The sequence below is a fragment of the Ambystoma mexicanum genome, chromosome 10 (genome assembly GCF_040938575.1).
Source record: "Ambystoma mexicanum isolate Mex_15411 chromosome 10, UKY_AmexF1_1, whole genome shotgun sequence".
In the NCBI taxonomy this organism is placed as follows: domain Eukaryota; kingdom Metazoa; phylum Chordata; class Amphibia; order Caudata; family Ambystomatidae; genus Ambystoma; species Ambystoma mexicanum.
Window position 1 is genome coordinate 9,340,623 of NC_090932.1, and position 20,316 is coordinate 9,360,938.

General features: G+C 44.6%; 1 protein-coding gene across 5 annotated transcripts in view; it reads right to left on the reverse strand.

Moving 5' to 3' along the window:
- OPA1 (OPA1 mitochondrial dynamin like GTPase) overlaps positions 1 to 20,316 on the reverse strand; it is a 1,475,337-nt gene that overhangs the window by 1,030,562 nt on the left and 424,459 nt on the right. For all 5 annotated transcript variants that reach the window (XM_069617417.1, XM_069617415.1, XM_069617414.1 and 2 more), the window contains one exon: positions 18,617 to 18,721. In XM_069617417.1, coding sequence (XP_069473518.1) covers positions 18,617 to 18,721 — 105 coding nt within the window. The remainder of the gene's footprint in view (positions 1 to 18,616; positions 18,722 to 20,316) is intronic.

Here is a 20,316-nt window from a genome sequence, read left to right on the forward strand (position 1 = left end):
AGAGATTTGATTTGTGATGGCAAGATAACAGTTTGTCGGCAGTATGTTCAATCTAATTTTCAGGAATGTTGATCTGATCACTGGGTCAGGGAATAGTTGCAGGTACGGTTGTGGTTCATTTAGTTTTCTGTTGTCCTTATTGCAATATAATGTCCTTTTATACGAGTTTGTCTGTTTCATAGTTTGGATCCAATCGTTTTGTAAAAGTTTCACTTTGGCGTATTGAGGTCGGTTGATTAATAAATCATGAGATATTTCTTCTTTTTCCATTTCGATTACGATAGATTTTTTCCACTTTGATAGAACTGTGGTGTTTGTAGCGTCGCTCTTTAGTTTGAATATTTGAATTGCTGGTATATTATCATCGGACAGGATTTTACGATATATGTCCAGGCGTTTCCATCGTACCATGGAACTGATTGATTGGGTTGCAAGTTCGTACCTGATTCTTGGCATCGGATATGCCTTTGGCAAAGCTAGGATCTTACGCCAGAATATGGACTCAAATTTCATCCAGTTTACTTGGTGTGCATTCAACATTGCCTCAGAGCCATAGGTTATTACCGGGATGTATTTTTGCTTGTAGTATGCAATTATTGGTTTGAATGAAAATTTTCCAAACTTTCTGTGTAGGATACAACCTTGACGCGCTAGTAGTTGCGCTTTTTGTTCAATTTGATTTAGCCATTCTATTTCTGTGGTTGATTGATTAATCGTTATGCCAAGATATTTGAATTTGGTCACATTTTGCAGCTTGATTCCTTTGATGTTAAACGTGGGTTGTTTTGCCTTGGGACGAGATTTTGTCAGTTGCATGACTTTTGTTTTGAGGATATTAATTGTTAAGTCATTTTGGGACATGTAGTCACTCAACGCTGTGAGGGAATGTTGCAGACCATATGGAGTTTTGTCCATTAGGACAATATCGTCTGCATATGTCATAATCGGAACACGGGTTGAGTTGATTTTTGGCGGGTTTATTTGGTTATTTTCTAGATATTGGTCAATATCTGATGTGTAGAGATTGTACAGAGTCGCTGCTAGAGGGCAACCTTGCTTTAGACCGTTGTGTGTTGGTATGGCTTCGGTGGTTATTCCTTGCTTTGTGAGCCTAACTTTTATTGAAGTATCTGAATAAAGTTGTTTGATAGGCTCAAGGATGTTCGCAGGGCAGTGCCATGTCTTAAGTTTTGCCCATAGTCTTTTTCGGGGTATGGCATCGAAAGCCATCTTTAAGTCAATGAACGCAGCATATATCTTGGTGGTGCTGTTTATTGCTTCATACTTGATAAGGTGCAGCAGTATCAGATTGATATTGGTTCCAACTTTTGGGGTGAAACCCGTCTGACGTATTGAAAGTCTATCGTTCAAGTTTGCCCACGCACTAAGTTGTTTTAGCAAAACTGATGCAAATAGTTTCCCCAGGGGGTCTAGCAAGGCAATGGGGCGAAAGTTTTGTGGTAGGTCGCGCGGGCCTTGCTTATGGATAGGGACTATTGTTGCCGTTTTCCAGGTAGCCGGGATTTGGTTATGAGAGTTTATAAGTTCAATTATGTTGAATAAGAAGCTTGCCCATGTCGAAGGGTTTTGTTTGAGCATGGCATTTGACAGGCCGTCAGGTCCCGGAGCTCTGGAGGTGTTTAGTCGCTTAATCATTGAAGAAAGGTCTTCGTGTGAGACAGCTACTGACCATTTTGTAATGATTTTGTTTGCTTCTTGTTCATCTGGTTCAGATCGAGGTGCATACATATTTGAAAAATGTGTGGTCCATGTCGTCGTAGGTACATTAGCTGTAAGCTTTTGTTGCTTCTGAGAATTTTCATTCAGAAGGTTCCAAAGTTCTCTGGTGTCGTTTGTCCGATATGTTTTCATTATTATTTCAGCATCTGTTTGTAGTAATATAGTCTTATGAGATTTTTTCCAGTTGTTGTATGTTTGTTTTAACTTATTTATCTTAGCGATGTTTTCTGGATGTCTTTGTTTTTTGAGCTGCCTTATCTGTTTCGCTAGCTCCTTTTTTTTTGCTGCTAGCTCCGCGTTGTAACTGTGTGAATGGGTTATTTGTGGGCGGTTTTTGACAGTTTGCTGGAACGGAAGTAGAATCCATCCATAATTCAGTTTTTCCAAGTCTGGTTTTTGGGAGGTTAGTAATTTGTTCGGCAGCAATGGAAGTTTCGTTTCTGGTATACGGAGTCTTGATGATGTACCGTCTAATTCCAGTGTAGGTTGGGCTCGTAGTACCTCTTGTTGTCCGGTAGAGTATGATTGCACTGTTAGTTTATTGTGGTCGCTGTTGTTGCCAACTACAGTTTGGGCAGTGTCTACCGTGTCATGTAAAAGTTGGGAAAGAAAGATGTAGTCGATGATCGCTACAGAGGAGCCTCTACTCCATGTTGGCATAAAAGTTTCAGAGTTGTTTTTTGCGTGGTCTAGTAGCTTGAGCTCGCGAGTATAGATTTCTTTCATCCATTTCGATGCTTTGGAGGATAGCTGATCGAGTGGTCGCAGAATGCCGGTTTGTGTGCGTAGGTTAATATTTAGGTCCCCGCAAATTATTATTTCCAGAGTTCGATGAGTGTCAAGTAAAGTGTCGGCTGTGATGAAGACAGCGTCAATGAATTCATTAGTTTTGATGGCTGCAGAGTTCCAGTATAAATTAAAGATAGCAATTTGTAGTTCATCTTTTTCTTGTTGGTCGGGATGGGTCTTTATAGTTATTGTCGTTATCTGGATCCACGGGTTTATGTTTATAGTGGTCAATACTCTCCAGAGTGGATTTATTTTGATTAAGGTGAGGAGGCCAGATGATGGCCTTCCTTGGGTATTTTTTTTTATTGCAGGGTTTAGTAAGACAAGATAGCCGTCGCATGCTGGAGTGTCCGTGATCCAGGTCTCTTGTAGGCATATAATTTGGAATTTTCCCAGATCAGATGATGGTTGGGTGTATAGGTGTAGATTCCCTCTTGTGTTCCATGAACAGAGTGACCATGCGAAGTTTGGTTTATTTGATTGTTATGAGTAGGAGGAGAGTGAGGAATTTGATGACATTTGGTCTATGGTTGACACGTCTATATCGTATATCCTTTTAAATGGGCATTCTTGGTCAGCCCATTGTTCGTCTCTTCTGTCTCTAATCGTCGATTGATTTTTCGCATGGTGATGGTATGTACGGTCGGGGTTAGAGATTGTCATCGAAGGCCATTTCGTACGTTTCCTTGTTGTTGTTGTAGCCCAGCAATTGAACCCAAGGTTGTGGAGTTTACCACTATTTGCCGCAATCAGTTCTTGATCTTCTTTGTTTGAAATTTCGGCGACAATTTTGTCGAGATGGTTATGATCATTGAAGGTGATCAAGTCGATCTCAGTTGATGATATGTGTTTTAGTTGTGGTAACGCTCCAAGAAGACGGAGAGTGTTTGTTCTATTCAGTATCAGGGGTTCTTTTCTGTTGATTCGATTTTCGATGTGGATTTCATAGATTTGATGTTGTTGAAAAGGGTTTGTAAACGTGGGCAAAGTATATTCAGGTGTGAGTGGTGTGTCTGTTACAAAAGAGTTGTCCGTGACTTGATCAAGGTCTTCTTTTGTTGACGATACATCGCTAAGAGGCACTGAGTAATCGTGTAGTGAACTTTCAGAAATTTCTTCATATGGGAGTCTTTCCTGTAGTTTCTGATTGCTGTTATATTCATCGATTATTATATAGTTTGAAGACAATGGAAGTTGTGTCTCAGGTGGTGTATCGTTTGTATCTTGATCATCGTGAGTTGTGCAATTCAGTAAGTCATCATCCTGTGAATCGGAGTCTGATACGAGTTCCAGATGCACAGACGATGATCCGGTTTGTGGATGGGTGTCCTTGTCCTTTCTCGTACTGGCTGAGTTCGTTTGAACGTTACTTAAGAGAGGTTTTTGCTGAAAGAGCTCTGTTATTGGTTGAGGGACGGTGTCGCTTGGTTTTATAGCTCGAAGAAATGCTCTCGATCCTGTTTGTCGTTTTTTGGTTGCTTTCGCGTGCGTTGGTTTTGCTGGAGTATTTACTTTTTCTTTTGCAAAGATCTTATATTGCTCTATTTTGCTCCCTTTTGGGTGAGTGACATCTTGTTCATCTGGGTGTGGAGTTTTAAGAGTCATAGAGTTCGTATGCGTAATAATTAGATCAGATGTTTGAGGTTGTATGTTCATGTGCGGAGGGTTTTCGTTCAGATTCTGAGGTGCTGTTTGGTCGTTTCTTCTTTCGACCAATAGATTGGGTTGTACTTGGCGTTGTGTTTTGAGCATGTTTAGTAGTTCAGCATTTAGGTTTGTTTTTTCTTGTCGGTCAGTTCTAGCCATTTCCACTAGGCGTTGTTGCCAGCGGCATGATTGCTCCGCTTCTGAATTCAGTCGGGCTTCTATTGTGTTAATGAAGTTTTCGATATATATCTGCTTGGAGTGGATCATAGCTAACAGGGTAGCTTGGTCCTTTATGTTGTCCTTCATGGACTCTTGAATCTTGATGAAGGGTATCATTATATGTGAAAGTACTGCAATAAGAGTATTTTGGAGGTCGAGCATCGTGGTTGGGATCCTTGGGATCATATTTTCATCTTGTTCGTTGTGGTCAGGAGGTCTGATCACTGGAGATTTATTTTCCTGAGCGTGTGATGTTTGTCTTGCCTGCTCGTTTTTGTTAAAAGGGTCCGGAGTGTAGAATGATTCGTCTGTATCGTAGACGAATTGGTTCGGGAACTTATCAAGTCCTGACTGTGTTTTCTCTTTCTCTTGTTTAATTGTTCTGTTAGTGAGTGCGTATGGTAGACATGGCGTTGAGGTGAGTTGCGATGTTTGAGTTCCCAGTGTTGTACCAAAGATTTCCTTTCGTTTGTCAAGATTAGACATGATAGATTCAATTTCTGTAATGTCCATAGAAAGTCTTTTTGCTTTTATTATAGGTTGTTTATTGTTAGTTTCTACTGTTTTTGATTGTTTATCTGAATTGTGGGTTTGCAACCATGCAAGCTTCGCAAGTCTTGCTTTCTCTTTCTTCTCTTGTTGGGTTGCAGTTTTTTGTAGATTGTGTAGTGGTTTGATACTCCGTTGTTCATCTAGTTTGGGTTTACGGAGTTCTCGAGATCTGGTGTCATTCACAGGTTCATGTAGTTCATCCCCAGTGCTAATTGGATCTGATTTGTCCGTGTTAATTCCTTGTGTCTCGGATGTTTGTATGGAAGATTCCCCTGCCTGTTTAGTTATTTGGGATCTTTGATGAATGTCTGCATTTGATTGTGTATTCGGCGAATTCTTGGAAGTCTCTTTGCTTTTGTATTCTTCATCTGCGGGTTTCTTATCCTCATTGAAGGCTTTATGGTTGAAATCCGCGTTTGCACATTCTTTCTGGGGTGCTTTGTGATCCGTCTGTCGTAGCATCTCGGCGGACGGGTTTTTAGGTTGGTCCCGCAAGGGGACTAAGGGTGGTGTAGATAGTTCCGCTACTTGGTGTCGATTTAGAGTCTCGTTTGGATGGTCTTGCGTTTCGTGGTGATGATTTTTCCGGTGCTGTTCTAAGTTTTTGGCTTCGGTATGTTCGTCGTCAGATTGTATAATAATTTCTATGGATCTGTTATCAATTTTTACGCTGTTTGGCGTTATTCTCAATTCGTCTAACTGTAGTGAGGAGTTAGAGATAGGCTCTGCCCAGGCTGGTTCGTTATCGGGTTTAAATGCAAAAGGGGATCTTTCTTTCTGGGGTGTGATTGGAGCGGAAACTGCTTGGAATGTTTCTGGCTCTTTTTTATCGTTATTTTCAGGATGGCAGATGAAGAAATGGTCGCCTGCCATCGCGCTGTCGTGAAAGGGTGTATTTATAGTTAGCTGAGTTTGCGGTTCCAGATTAGAGGTAGTTTGGGGTGGTGAAGCAGTTTCTGAGTCAATCACTGAAACTTGTATGAGATGGTGTTCGTTGTCTTGAGTGGCATTCTGTGGCTGCTTGTTTCGCACTGGTTTTGTTGGCTGGATTCTTGAGAGTGACTGTTCTAATGTTAGCTGTGATGCATCAAGGAGAGACAAAGCCGCTGTGTTTTGTTTGACTCTTAATCTCGTTGTTGGTCGGGCTGATGGTGGTTGCTTAAGTCTGATTGAAGTCATTATTCTTTCGGTGATTCAGAGATAATGGAATTTCTTTCAGCTTCTGCAGAAATGTCTTTATCTTTTGTTATTAAGTTCTGTGAAGGTAAAGGCTGCAGGAGGTTCAGCCTTTCGGCGGCCTATTGGCTATACCGTGCTGCTGCTTTAGTGGTGATTTCTAGGTCCTGGTAAGGATTGGCTCGTGTTGTACGAGGAGTCGCCCAGCTATTACGTTGGGTTGGCTCTGCTAGTTTGTTATAGAAAGATGTCTTCACTGGATCCAAGGGACAAGCCCTTTCGGTCTCCAGTCGCACTGGATCGGAGTTGTAGATGTCAAGCAGGTCAGGTCCACTGGATCTAGGGGACTAGCTCTTTCAGTCTCCAGTGGTGATGATCCGAACTTGCAGTTGTCAAGAAGAAAAGATGCACTGGATCCAAGGGACTAGCCCTTTCGGTCTCCAGTGATGTTGATTCGGGCTAGTCGTATCGAAGTTTTAAGATGTTTTTATCTTTAGATTGCGTCCAGGAGATGGTTTCCACAGCAGGGTTCGAAGGTCAAGCCCTTTCAGTCTCTAGTAGACTTGTGAGGTAAGAAACTCAGGAATCACGTCTGTTTGTTGTGGATGCTGATTTAATTCGTCCACAGGATCCAAGGGTTTGACCCTTTTAGTCTCCTGTGGGATAAGAATCACTGTACACTTTCTATCAGAGGGGGTCTTGTTCGAATCTCAATCAGGTGGTCCGCAGTCTTGGGGGTGTAAATCGTTTAGCTGTCAGAGGGGGGCTACGGGTGGTAGATGGCCATAGGGCGCCGCACTATGTGCTTTCCAGGGCAAACTAGGAAGTGCTAAAAGGGTGCTCCTTCAGTTTCACTGCAACGAAGTCCTGGATAATCTAGCCTCAGTGGCAGGTAAAGAGCCAAACGGTATCTTGAGCTGCTGATGTTCTCGTTTTAGTCAGCTGCTGTGCAAATGAGGAGGAGAGGGAGGACGGCTTCGTTGGCGGCCAGCCGCGGGGGGGGGGGGGGGGGCTGGTCTGACTGGGTGCAGTGCCGCACGATCGTGTGGGCGGAGTTTCAAAGGGCGAAGAAAAGTTCGAGGTGTTTGCATAAGGGGCACCTGGGGCAGGTCTCGTCGGCAGCTGGTGCGAGGGAGCACAGCGGCGGGGAGGCAGCTCGGTCTATTTCTCGAGTCGACGCCGCGTTGGTGCTTAGGCGCCGGCTTTCGCGGCAAGGGTGAATGCAAAGAGAGGGGAGGGAAGGGCGCTGGAACGGTGTGGACGCGGCAGGGGTGAGAACGGACTTTGCAGGGGCCGGGAGGGTGAGGGAAGGGAAATTACAAGCGGAGAGTACAGAGATAGGTAGGGACAGGACAGAGCCAAAGGTAGTTCGAGCGTTCACAGCTCACAGCTCACCGTGATATGGGGCGGTCCAGCAGATATTCGATGTCCAATTTACGGTCCTCACGGAATAAGGTTGACTGAACAGGAGTCGCGGAAGCGCCGCGGGGCCCGCAGAGCCCAAAGACCACAAGACTCTGCAGCAGACTCCGCGGCCGCTCCGCGGCTTGCTGGGATATTTGAGTTCTCGTAATAGTAGAGATAGAGAGAGGACCGGAGGGTATGTCCACCCTGGCTGAAAAACTGGAGAAAGCGTAGTAGAATCTCTGCCCAACACTGACCACAAGACTCTGCAGCAGACTCCGCGGCCGCTCCGCGGCTTGCTGGGATATTTGAGTTCTCGTAATAGTAGAGCTAGAGAGAGGACCGGAGGGTATGTCCACCCTGGCTGAAAAACTGGAGAAAGCGTAGTAGAATCTCTGCCCAACACTGACCACAAGACTCTGCAGCAGACTCCGCGGCCGCTCCGCGGCTTGCTGGGATATTTGAGTTCTCGTAATAGTAGAGATAGAGAGAGGACCGGAGGGTATGTCCACCCTGGCTGAAAAACTGGAGAAAGCGTAGTAGAATCTCTGCCCAACACTGACCACAAGACTCTGCAGCAGACTCCGCGGCCGCTCCGCGGCTTGCTGGGATATTTGAGTTCTCGTAATAGTAGAGATAGAGAGAGGACCGGAGGGTATGTCCACCCTGGCTGAAAAACTGGAGAAAGCGTAGTAGAATCTCTGCCCAACACTGACCACAAGACTCTGCAGCAGACTCCGCGGCCGCTCCGCGGCTTGCTGGGATATTTGAGTTCTCGTAATAGTAGAGATAGAGAGAGGACCGGAGGGTATGTCCACCCTGGCTGAAAAACTGGAGAAAGCGTAGTAGAATCTCTGCCCAACACTGACCACAAGACTCTGCAGCAGACTCCGCAGACTCCGCAGACACTTTTGAGGTTTGTCCTCGACCAAGACGTTCCTTAGCCTGCATTAAGTGCAGGGCCTGAAAATTGTCCTTCCCTCTTTTTTCTCCTGGATCATGGTCGGAGGGCGCGAAATAAGCCAAGACGGGCAACTTCACCGACAACAGATCCCCGTTGACGGCCGATGAAGATAGAAGCACACGGGCTCCTGTGGAACACAAATAGAACTTTTCAGCAAAAGAACTACAAAATAGCTCATAGAGCAACTCAAGGACTCCCAACACTTAAGCGTACAGTAAAAATCTGAAGATGGCTGCCAAAGGCAGGGCTTAGGGAGAGGATTGTCATTGGATGGATGCAGTATGACCCAGAGGCCAGTGATTGCTTTAGAGGAGAAATACAGCTTGTAAGTGAAAGTGAAACTGTTTTGTTTAACGAGGATTCCCAGCCTGACGACGGGGAATATTCATGAGCATGTGAATCCATGCCAGACCCCATGCTGCATAATGTCTGCATAGCTTTAAATGGTTCTCCCTTTTCACATGCATCATTCACTTATTAAACACATGTATGCATTCATTGCTAGACATGTTAGACAAATGTTTCACAATACATATATAGCCTTTTATGTAAAGTCAAACCAATGTTGCAAGAGTGATGTAAAAGCACAGCTTGTGCAGGTATTAATTCAGAAATATGTAATTGCTCTTGACAATCAATATTTCAGTCTATGTTTTCAGATTCACCAGAGGGCCTTCTGTTCAATGCTGCATCCCTGGGTTCTTGCATTGCCCCCTTGCCCCCGCCCAGGACTCTCCCAGACCTATCTGCCCACATCTATTCCTGCTTCCTCGTGCTGCATCGAATGCCTCTCTTTTCTGTTCCATGTCTGGCCGCCTATTTTATACTTAATTTATCCTGATTATATGCCTCATCCACAGAGATATGTCTGGGTGAAATATCATCCTGAACTCACAGCAAAGCGCGTTACAGCACCATGGCTAAAGAAATTTAACAGTTTTGCAGGAGTCAACATTCAGACAAAAGAAGAGAGGTTTAATATCTTTCAGTCCAGTTATTTCTTATGTCGAAAAATATAACAAACACATAGCTTGTGAGACAGGTCCACTCCCCGCCAGTTTCACACCTACACTGCCCCCCCTGGCAAACCTTGCACTCGGGGACTGTTTCTGTATCCCTGCAGACCCCTGCCAGTACTTGACACCTGCTGGCCGCACTTTTATCTATTATTTATTGTCTTTATTTATTTTACTGTTATCCTATGTACTGCACTGCCCTCTCCCCTTTACCCCCGCACTTTTCCCCTTCTCCCCTCCCCTGCACTTGCGTGATCTCAATGTCGCCTGGGCCAGTAGGATCATTATCTGTCTTCCCTCCGTTTCCCCTCCCTTGCCTTGTCGCGCCTTGAAACACTTGTGTATAGGTGCGTTATAAATCCCATATCATATCACCGCCATAGATACTTGCGCAATAGCGTAAAGAAAACTACATTCCCTAATGCCCATTTAACATCTCCCAACACCCTACGAGTTCCGGGACTCCATCCCATCTTCAGGGGCACATCCTTGTGAAGTTCCTATAATAAAGCACAGAGTATTGGTATTGCCTAGTTAATTTAGGGTGACAAACAAAAGAGCTACCCTTTACCCCTATTCCCAGGCACCACAGAGTTACAGCATCCTAACCTCAAACTAGACGTTATCTCAACAATTCCTGTGAATGAAAGTTTCATGCGGTGCCCATAGGGTAAACTGCCTGTAAAGACGTATAATGGACCCAATCAGGATTGCCACTTTGACTAGTCAACTCAAACAATACGCAATATACCCTTCATTCATAACTGCAATTAATTACGACCCCCAACTGCAAACTGAGGTAAATTGCCAGTGTCCTTAGGATAGCACACACTGTTAAAAGAGACCAAAGTATTGCCATCAAGACCATTTCAGCATTGCTAAAAAGAACGGAATTAGCGTTAGCCCTTACTCAAACTCACCCCGAAGCATACAAGACTCATTCAACTCCTCAACCCAGGTAAGCTAACATAAGCACAGGACAGTCGAGAGGGGTGGTCCGACGCCAACCGAGCCAGCCCTTACCCAGCAAACGGCTGAATGTAATATAGCAATGCAATCCTGTAATGTCTACACGTAAACCAGTGCAGTGATTCTATATCAGCGCATTTGCCCAGAAAGTAACCCAATCACGTCTGAAAAATGTCCTATAGTAACGAAACACCAAAGTAAACAAACAGACTAATGGTGTACTTGGTAAGAAGCGACCATACAGGTATCGAAAGTAACGCTATAAATTATTTGCTCCTGTACTGTAATGTATACGAAATGTCAAATTAAGGCCCCATTAATTTAATTGTTACTGCCACTGGCATTCCTCGGAGTCCAAATAAGATTCAATCAAACCCCCTATCAGATAGGGCTACATTGTGGGACATACTTGAATCATAATCCAAATCAGGGTTCATATTAGACAAAGCAATACAGGTCAAACTCCTAGGTGTTGGGATGAACTTCCTACATCCCACTCGTAAGAGAAAATATAAGTTAAGAAAACCCATGAAGCACGAGTCAGGAAACGCATCAAACGCCAAAAAGTACAGGCCGCAAGCAAATTAACTCATCATTTCCACCATATCCGTTCACTGAGAAATAAAATTAAATGCAGCCCATGAATACACACATGCACTGTAGGGATACATGTGCCAACAGATGAAAGACATGAACCAGCAAGCATATGCCAAATGGGTAAATAGGTGTTAGTAAATAAATTCAGTAAAAGCACGATAGCAACTAGAGCAAACATTTATTAGACAAGCATGCAGCGATAAGACTTAGGCTATGGAAACAACCGATAAATAGAACCGATCGTTCACACTGGTACACGGGAAGAATACCAGACAGATAGAGGAACACATGCAGATAGACAATTATAGGCAAGATGGGCCAGGCATGCAACAGCGAGGATCGATTAATATAGAAAAAGACAGCAGGCCCCAACTAAAACATGCATATACATGACAGCATAGATAGCGAACAAAGTAGATACACTAGGTAGTTAGTAGTGTGTGATAGAACTAAGTAACCTAGGATATAGATACAACATATATGGGATACATTACTCACAATAATCGTATTTCTGAGACTTGGATCTGCTTAGATTCACATGCTATGTATAGGCTGACATCTAGTGGTAGCCGCAGAGTATGACATTATTTGTTTTCGAAACTCGAAAAGGGATGTCAACAGGGTGTGCCAGTAATACTATCCCTAGTGTGACATCCCTTGCACCCCTGGTCCTTCACGCATCGAGGTCCCTCAGATTTTCTTTCTGAAATGAGGTAGCATGAAGTGTAGCACGAGTACAGATGTAATAAAGCAGACGAGTCGATAAAGCCAGAAAACATCCATGCACCTTCTCTCCAAACGGGAGGAAGAGTGGGTGCATGTGAATCTAAGCAGATACAAGCATCAGAAATACAATCACGATGAGTAATTTATCCCTTCTGAGGCTTGTGGATCTGCTTAGATCACATGCTATGAATAGACTAGCAAGCAGTATCAGGAGAAGGCGGTGGGTTGTGAGAAGGCATGGCAGCAAATAGATGTTTTAGCACTGCTTGTCCCACCTGTGAATCTGCTTAAGAATGTGTGTCAAAGAAGTAATGCGAAGTAACGGTAAGTATGGCACTCCATGTAGCTGCTTTGCAAATTGCGTCTAGTGGGGCGTTTGCAATAAAAGCCAGAGTCGCTCCTGTACCTCTGGTAGAGTGAGCTCCTGGTGTGAAAGGCAGAGTTTTATTTGATAGGGAGTAGCAGAATGCATTTCACGATCCATCTGGAGATGGCGTTCTTTGAAACATGATCACCTTCTCTGGCAGGTGCTATGGAGACAAACAATTGATCTGTTTTTCTTAGCGGTTTTGTTTACATAGTAAAGAACCGCCCTCCTTACATCCAGTGTATGGAGGTTTTTCTCAGCTGAGTTTGAAGGATTTTGAAAGAAAGCGGGTAATTCAATGGTAGTTTAACATGGAACTTGGATATGATTTTAGGTGAAAACCTAGGGTGTGTTTTTACTACCAACTTGTCTTTGTGGATAACAAAGAAGGGACCTTGCACTGACAAAGCTTGTAGCTCAATCACCCTTCTTATGGAGGTGATGGCTACCAGAAAATCTTTTTGCATGCAAGGTGTTTAAGGTTGGATTTGTGCATAGGCTCGAAGGGAGGACCCATGAACTTTAAGAGTACCACATTGAGATCCCAACCTGGAGGCGGGTTGGAAATGGGGTGGGGGTCGGGGGGTAAAGTCTCTTTACACCCTCCATGAAAGCCTTAACGACAGGGACTTTCCACCAGGACACCTTGTTCTGTGAAGTGGTGTAAGCGGATAGAGCCACTAGGTGAACCTTGATGGAGTTAAATACTAGCGAGAGAAAATATAGAGTCAAAGGCTACCCTTACCATTGGCGCACAGGAGGTATACCCGTATTGCAGTGCGGCTAGCTTGGGATATACTAGCCTAAAAGATCATAGAGAGTAGAAATGTCATAAAACTAAGTTTAATTGATCGATAGACATACATTTAAAAAATAGGTATACACCCATCTGTCACAAATAATATACAAAACAAGTAAATGTGCATGTGTTTGGGTTAGTAACAAGAGTGACTGTAATTTCATGTACTGCTGCATAGGTAGCGGTACGTAATCATTGTCAAAATACTAGGCCAGAGTCTAGTAAGCGGAGCATGTAGTGAAGAATGTGTGAAGTACATTCAATAGGGTTGACATCCTTTGATTGGCACCATATTACACATCTTTTCCATTTGTTGAAGCAGCAGTGCCTGGTGTTAGGTTTGCATGCCTCCTTGAGGCTTTCCATACACCTTTGAGGTAGCTTTAAGTGTCCAAACTCTGACTCAGGGCACCAAGCTGCCAAGTTCATAGACTGAGGACTTGGGTGGAGCATTGTCCGCCTGTGATGGGAGAGCATGTTGTGGGGGCACGGGAGGTTGATTGGTTCGCAGATCACCAGTTTGAGCAGATGTGGAAACCAAGGGTGTCCTGCCCACATGGAAGCAACCAGGATTAGAGTTGCTTGTTCCTAGTGGATCTTGTGCACTATTCTGCTCAGGAGCGTTGTTAGTGGCAAGATGTAAGCACATTTCCCTGACCAGCTCATCCACAGGGCGTTGCCCTTGGATCTGGGTTGGGGAAACATGGTCTGGGCATTGTGCGTTTAGGCTCATGGCGAACAAGTCTAAAGGAGGATAACCCCAGAGGGAGAATATACAGTCTAGAATTCCTCTGTTGAGTTGTCACTCGTGTTACTCGGGTAGAGGATCTCTGCTTAGACAGTCTGCTAGAGAATTCAGTTCCCCTGGAATGTGTTGAGACACTAGGAACATGTTACGCTTGAGTGTCCCCTTCCACATTTTCTGGGATAGCCTGGACAGACTAGGAGAATGTGTGCCTCCCTGCTCGTTTATGTAGAACATGGCAGTGGAGCAGTTTGTGAGGACTTGCACTGTTTGGTCTGTTAGATGCGGGTGAAAAGCTTGCAGGGCTTTGAGCACCGCCAGTAGTTCTAGACGGTTGATGTTGTTTTGGGCTGCGATTTGTGTCCAAAGGCCATGCGGTGTAGGTAATGGGCTCCCCATACGGAGAGTGAGGCGTCCGTTGTAATTATCGCTTGTACTGGAAGATTGTGAAATGGTTTCCCTTTTAACAGGGTTTCCTTTGACTACCAGTGCATTGCTGGTACTAGGTTTAGCGAAACAACCACTAGATCGTCCCACTGGCCGCTTGCCTGAGACCACTCTTTCGCTAACCACTCTTCCGCAACCGTGCAAGTGGAACCAGATAAATGCATGAAGCCATCATCCTGAGGAGGCGCATCACCTTGCATACGGTTATTTGGCGACCAGCCAGATATGGAGGTATTTGCAGCAGTACATATTGAACTCTTGTTTGAGGCGAAGACTAGCCCCTCTTCTGCCTTTATGATAGCTCCTAGGAATCGTTTGGTTTGACTTGGGACAAGGTTTGATTTTATTCTCACTGATTGAGAACCCCAGTTGGAACAGCAGGTTGATTGTTCTTTGGGTATTGTGCTTGCAAAAATGGGGGGATTTCCTGGTTATCAGCATCCAGATAAGGGTACACTGGGATTGATTGTATACACAGGTGCGCCACCATTACCTTGGTGAATACCTTTGGAGTGGAGCGGAGGCTATACCGAAGGGTAGCACTTCGAATTGGTAGTGTTGATTTGCTGTCTTGAAGCTCAGGAATTTTCGGTGCGCTGGGAACATTGAAATATGAAAGTAAGCATCTTTCATGTCCAATGTTGCCAGGTAGTCCCCGTGTTTTAGAAGTGGGATTACTTCTTGTAGCGCTATTATGCAAAACTTTTGTGGCTTGACATATGGGTTTGCAGGGTGCAGGTCTAGGACCGGGCGCATTGCAAGGTCTTTCTTTGGCAACAGGAAGTACATTGAATAGATAGCCTTGTTCACTTGGTTTTCCGGGATGATCTCTATGGTGTCCTTTTCTAGCAGAATGCGCTGTTCCTCCAGCGTTGTCTGTCTTCGTCGTGGCAGGTATTGGGGTGGTGACTAGGAGTTCTATGAAAGATCCTCCCGCTACAGTGGAAAGTACCCACTTTTCTGACGTGATCCCCTCCCATACGTGGGTAAAATGACAAATGTGACCTACTGGAGAAGCGTGAGAGAGGACCTGGAGTGGGTGGTCATTGCTTTAGTGGGGTGGAGCCTCTGATGGGGGTGGATATGCCCCTACTTTTCAACCTTTTGTGCCCCCTTTGAAAATGTTGCTGGTAGGATTGCCCGTGCGAGGAACCCCAAGATGAAACTTGTCTGCCCTGGTTGTAGTTGGAGGACCCCTAGGAGTTTTTTCCTCGAAAATGGGATGTATTAAATGCACCTCTGTTTACAAAGGTTTTATTTGTTAGCTGTCCCAGGGACTTGAAGGCGTTGTACTCCTCTTTAGCACTTTTCAGTGCGTCCTCGACTGCCTTCCCAAATAAGGCGCTTGGTTCAATCGGCATATTTAGCAGGGTGGCTTGGGTTTCCAGTTTAAAGCTGGATTGTCTTAGCCATGCATTGCGCTTAATAAGGGTACCCTCTGCTACTATGCCGTCATGCATTATCTGCTGCGTCCAGATTATTCTTTACGATGCAACTTGCCACCCGATTGCCCTCAACTACTGTTTTTCAAAAGGTGCCATTTAAGGGGTTCAGGGACAGAGTCGATTTGTTGTGAAATCTCGTCCCATTCGTGGCAATTATAACTTGCCAAGAGCGTGGCGTTACTGGTATCCTTCCTTGCTATGCAGCCTGGGAAGCTACTTTAATACCCAGTGTATATATTTTCTTGGTCTCCTTGTCAGGAGGGGCTTCGGCAGAGTCTAAGGGCATGCCCGCTCTTTCTTGAGGTAGTTACGACAGGCTTTAATTGACCCCTGATGTTTAATGGGTCTGATGGGGCCGGTCTAAACAGCTTCTCAATACAAGGGTTAACTGCCCTTATAAGGTTGGGGGTAAGTAGAGGCTGAATGCACCTTTGGATTGACTGCTGGAGTGGTATGAACAGTGCCGCAGACCTTTTATCCGCAAGGATGTCCTGTACAAAATCCTTGTCGACTTGTGCTTCTTGGGTATCGATTGTGAAATGTTCTGCAGCTTTTAAGAGGAGCTCATTATACTGCAGCTGATTATCCACAGGGGAGCCCAGCACAGGTTGGTCATGATGGTCCGGAGATTGTATGATGTATTCATCATTATATTGGTCTGGGTCCCCTCGGCCTGTTATTGAACCAGGGTCCTGCGAGCCTCAAGTGTCAATGTAGTATAGGTCCTCAGGAATGTTTTGTGAGGCACTAGGCTGGGCAGTGTCCAGACAGGGTCTTTTGGTGGCAGGCTGTTTTTTAGCTGTCTCCCCTTGAGAGGGCCCTTGGAGGCTGGACAGTTGATCAGGGTGTTGATAAAAGAAATTAACAAAGCTAGACATTCTCCTCATTACTCTGTCAAATGTTCAGGGGTCCATTGTGTGGAGCTTGGGAAGCCTGTGGGAAGAATAGGGGTAGGGAAAGCCTATGATGTAGAAGGTTGTTTGTGGTGCATTGCCCCTGAAAGGGTGTCACTAGGGGCAGAGTGTTCTTTATCCTTCGAAATAGGGGTTTGAGGAAAGGGGCGAAGATTTTGAGTGCTTCAACGTTTTGGACGAGAGTGTGTGGGGCATGTTTTTTAATGAGTTCTCTCATTTTGGAACTATTGGAAAGGGCTGGGGACAAGTCTTTGACGCACGGTCAACGTTACCCGAGGATTTGCCTGATTTGCTTGCAGTGTCAGAAACAGACTTCAGCGTCATGTGAGGAACGTGATGGGCCAGAGAACAGTGACATTTCGGACCTTCCCTTCGACACCGCGTGTCGCTTATCGGTCGACAACGGGGTCGACTTTCGGCCATGTGAGGTGGGTTTACTGTGGCGTGCAGTGTGGGTGTTTGAGCCACTGGGTGTCTCCATACCAGAACCGCCGGCCTGCCTTTTGGAATAGAGGGCTCACATGCGGGAACTCGTCAGGTGCCGATACCCCTGGGCATCACTTAGGACTCTGACATTGTTGGATGCTCCCTCCACGTCAATGGCAGCCTCGGCCTGCATGGCGTGATGGGCCATCGTTTAGTCTTCCGGTGCTTTAGTGTCTTGGGCCAAACAAGTTTGCAGAACTCGCACTGCTTTTCGGGTTGGTCCCTGAGAAGGCAGAGGTTACACACCCTGTGCAAGTACTTCCAACAAAACTTCCTGTTACCGGAAGGGAAAAATTTTAATGTTGTGTTTTCCATAATATGGAGAGATGGCAGCTCGGCGATGGAAAGGAAAGAATAATGAAATAGCCATTCTCTAAAAGAAAGAAATTATGACCTCCCCCAACTCTTCCTATTGTGAAGGGCCAAGGCCTGTTGGGGCCTAGGTAGGCCGCAGTCAAAGTTCGTTGAGACGGTTGTATAGTCGAAGAATCTGTCCTTGAGAGCTGTCGCCTAAGTTCTTGCGGTGAACGGCAGTCGAAAAGGAAAGAAATAAAGTCTAAATTTAAACTTATATAGTTAAAGGCGTTAGCCAGAAGAAGAAACTCTACAACTTGCGTCCAACTATGATGGTGGGGAAAAAACTATCTGAGGGACCTCGATGCGTGAAGGACCATGGGTACAGGGGATGTCACACTAGGGATAGTATTACTGGCACGCTCAGTCGAGGTCCCTTTTTGAGTTTCAAAAACACATGTAATACTCCACGTCTACCACTAGATGTTGGCCTATGCATAGAATGTGATCTAAGCAGATCCACAAGAGATAGATAGATATATATATATATATATATATACACACAAAACTTGTGCAATACCAAACTTTGAACATTCAAAAAAATTATGCAACTTTGTACAGTTTATCTCTTTTCCATGCTTTTCTCTGCACTTTGAAATGTGATTTTGAGCTGGTGTGGAGGAATGGACGGACTGTGGCGATAGGCTATATATGATACATTACTCGCCGTAATCGTATTTGTGATGCTTGTATCTGCTTAGATTCACATGCCATGCCTAGGCCGACATCTAGTGGTAGTCGCAGAGTATTACATGATTTGCTTTCGAAACTCGAAAAAGGATGTCGACTGGGCTAGTCAGTAATACTATCCCTAGTATGACATCCATTTTACCCATGATACTTCACGCATCGAGGTACCTCAGATTGTTTTGTTTCGGACATGAGATAGCCTGAGTACATTTGTAATAAAGCAGAAATAGGGCTAGAGGGAGAAACATCCATGCACCTTTCGACTCCAGGTCACAATGTTGGTTGACAGTGAGAAGTACTGAACCAACAAAAGCCTGAGAATAATAAGCCTATCGGATAATGAGATACACAATCTTTAAGATGATTACAGAAAATGGGAATACAACTTTCTTTTTATTATGTACGGTTTCTCTAAAACTCATTTCCCAAAAATATATTTGATCTACTTTTCTTAAACAGCGAACCAATAAATGTTTCCTGTCAGTTTTCTTTCATTTTTCTATGTTGAAATAAACTATCCGCTTACAATGATGAAATAACACACGTAGCACAATCCTATGGCGGAAGTACCTTCACGTTCCTCTGGTGAATTCCCTTGTCGTCTTTCTGTAGCACCAGTTTCCTGAGCTCTTTATTCTCCTTCTCCAAACGTTCAAGGATTCGTTGGTATTTCAGCTGAACAGAGTAAGACATTTTAAATGTTGCAAGATGCACATAAAAAGATCGTAGCATAAAAAGCAGTCCTCTGGATTTCTTAAGAGTTTGTAAAATATAACATAACTACAATATACAGAGGCTAAATGTTCACGGACCTGCATAGAGAACACACACAAGTCTCCTTTGTTTAAAATCTTCCATCAACTTGAACACCACATATAAGGGACTTCAATAAAGTGGGTAACATACACTCCTTCTGCTCAATGCAAATAAAGGATCAGAAGGTGTGCAGCGCATTGTAAGCCTATGAGCAGGAATGCATGATTTCCAGAGACTCAAAGCTCTGAGAACACAGCTCTGCTCCCTCGAAGGGTCACACAATTCATTTAAAAATGCTTGATTTATGAGGAGGTCTTTATTTGTACAACTATTGCATTTAGTTCTATTGCTGCTTTGCTGAAGCCCTGGAAAATGCAGGGACATCTGGGAGAGCAAAGCAGAGGGCAGCTTTGATTCAATGCAGTGAGTAACAAAATGCATTTGTGGACAAAAAGTCCTGAGCATCAACAGATGAGTAGGCGAGAGGTTGCAAGATTCTATAAACAGGAGGAGCTACTTTGGGTTTTCCTACTCAATGACCTAAAAATAGCTGAACAATGTGTTATGGATGACCAATGAGCAAGTGTTTTGATGTTTGCTGCAGGATTACTAGGCGTAAAAAGGTACCGAAGGAAGAACACACTGACTTAGTGATGTTTTAAGACAAAATATACCAATCCATTTTAAAGGGTCTATATACCAGAGGGTCTGCAAACTGTGGCTTGCCTCATGTTTTGGCCTACAACTGCCATGGTCTCTTACCACCGAGTAGTCGGCTAGAGATGAGAGTTGTAGTCCAAAACATCTTGAGCGCAAAATGTTGCAGACCCTTCGTCTAGACAAACCTCTTCCTGATCCTTTTTCTCCACCCCTCCTTTTATACCACTTGCTGATTGCCCCATGTTTTACTGTACACATTTGTAAAAAGCGCTGTGGCTATTCAGCAAGAGGTCTGCTACGTCGAACTCCAAGAAATGTGTACGCAGAGAAAACAAGGTTAAAGCGGATTAGCATGCACATGAGCCGCTCACTAGGGAGGGAGAAGAACAAGTTACTTTCTTACCTGGTAACGTTCTTTCGACGGGATGTTCCTCCAACGTATTCCTTTCCTTATCTTTGATATAAGTTTCCAGCTTGCTGGCCTCGGAAATTTTTTCTGTAGAGGGCGCTGCGCGTCGACGTCCGCCGAGTCGATGTCCCTCGACGGCCACCGTATCTGCGCCGACGTCACCATGCCCATAAATAGACACGCGCTGCGTCCGTTGATCAATTCCGTTTTGTAGTATAAGAAAGACATGCCTGAATTGGTTAGTAACCTTGAAGGAGCAAAAGCTGCAACCACAAGGGACGTTATCACTGCGGGGATGGATGGGAGGGGCGATAAGGAATACGTCGGAGGAACATCCCGTCGAAAGAACGTTACCATGTAAGAAAGTAACTTGTTCTTCGAAGGGATTGTGTCCTCCGACGTATTCCTTATCTTTGATAGACTCTCATAGCAGTGGTATGTAATT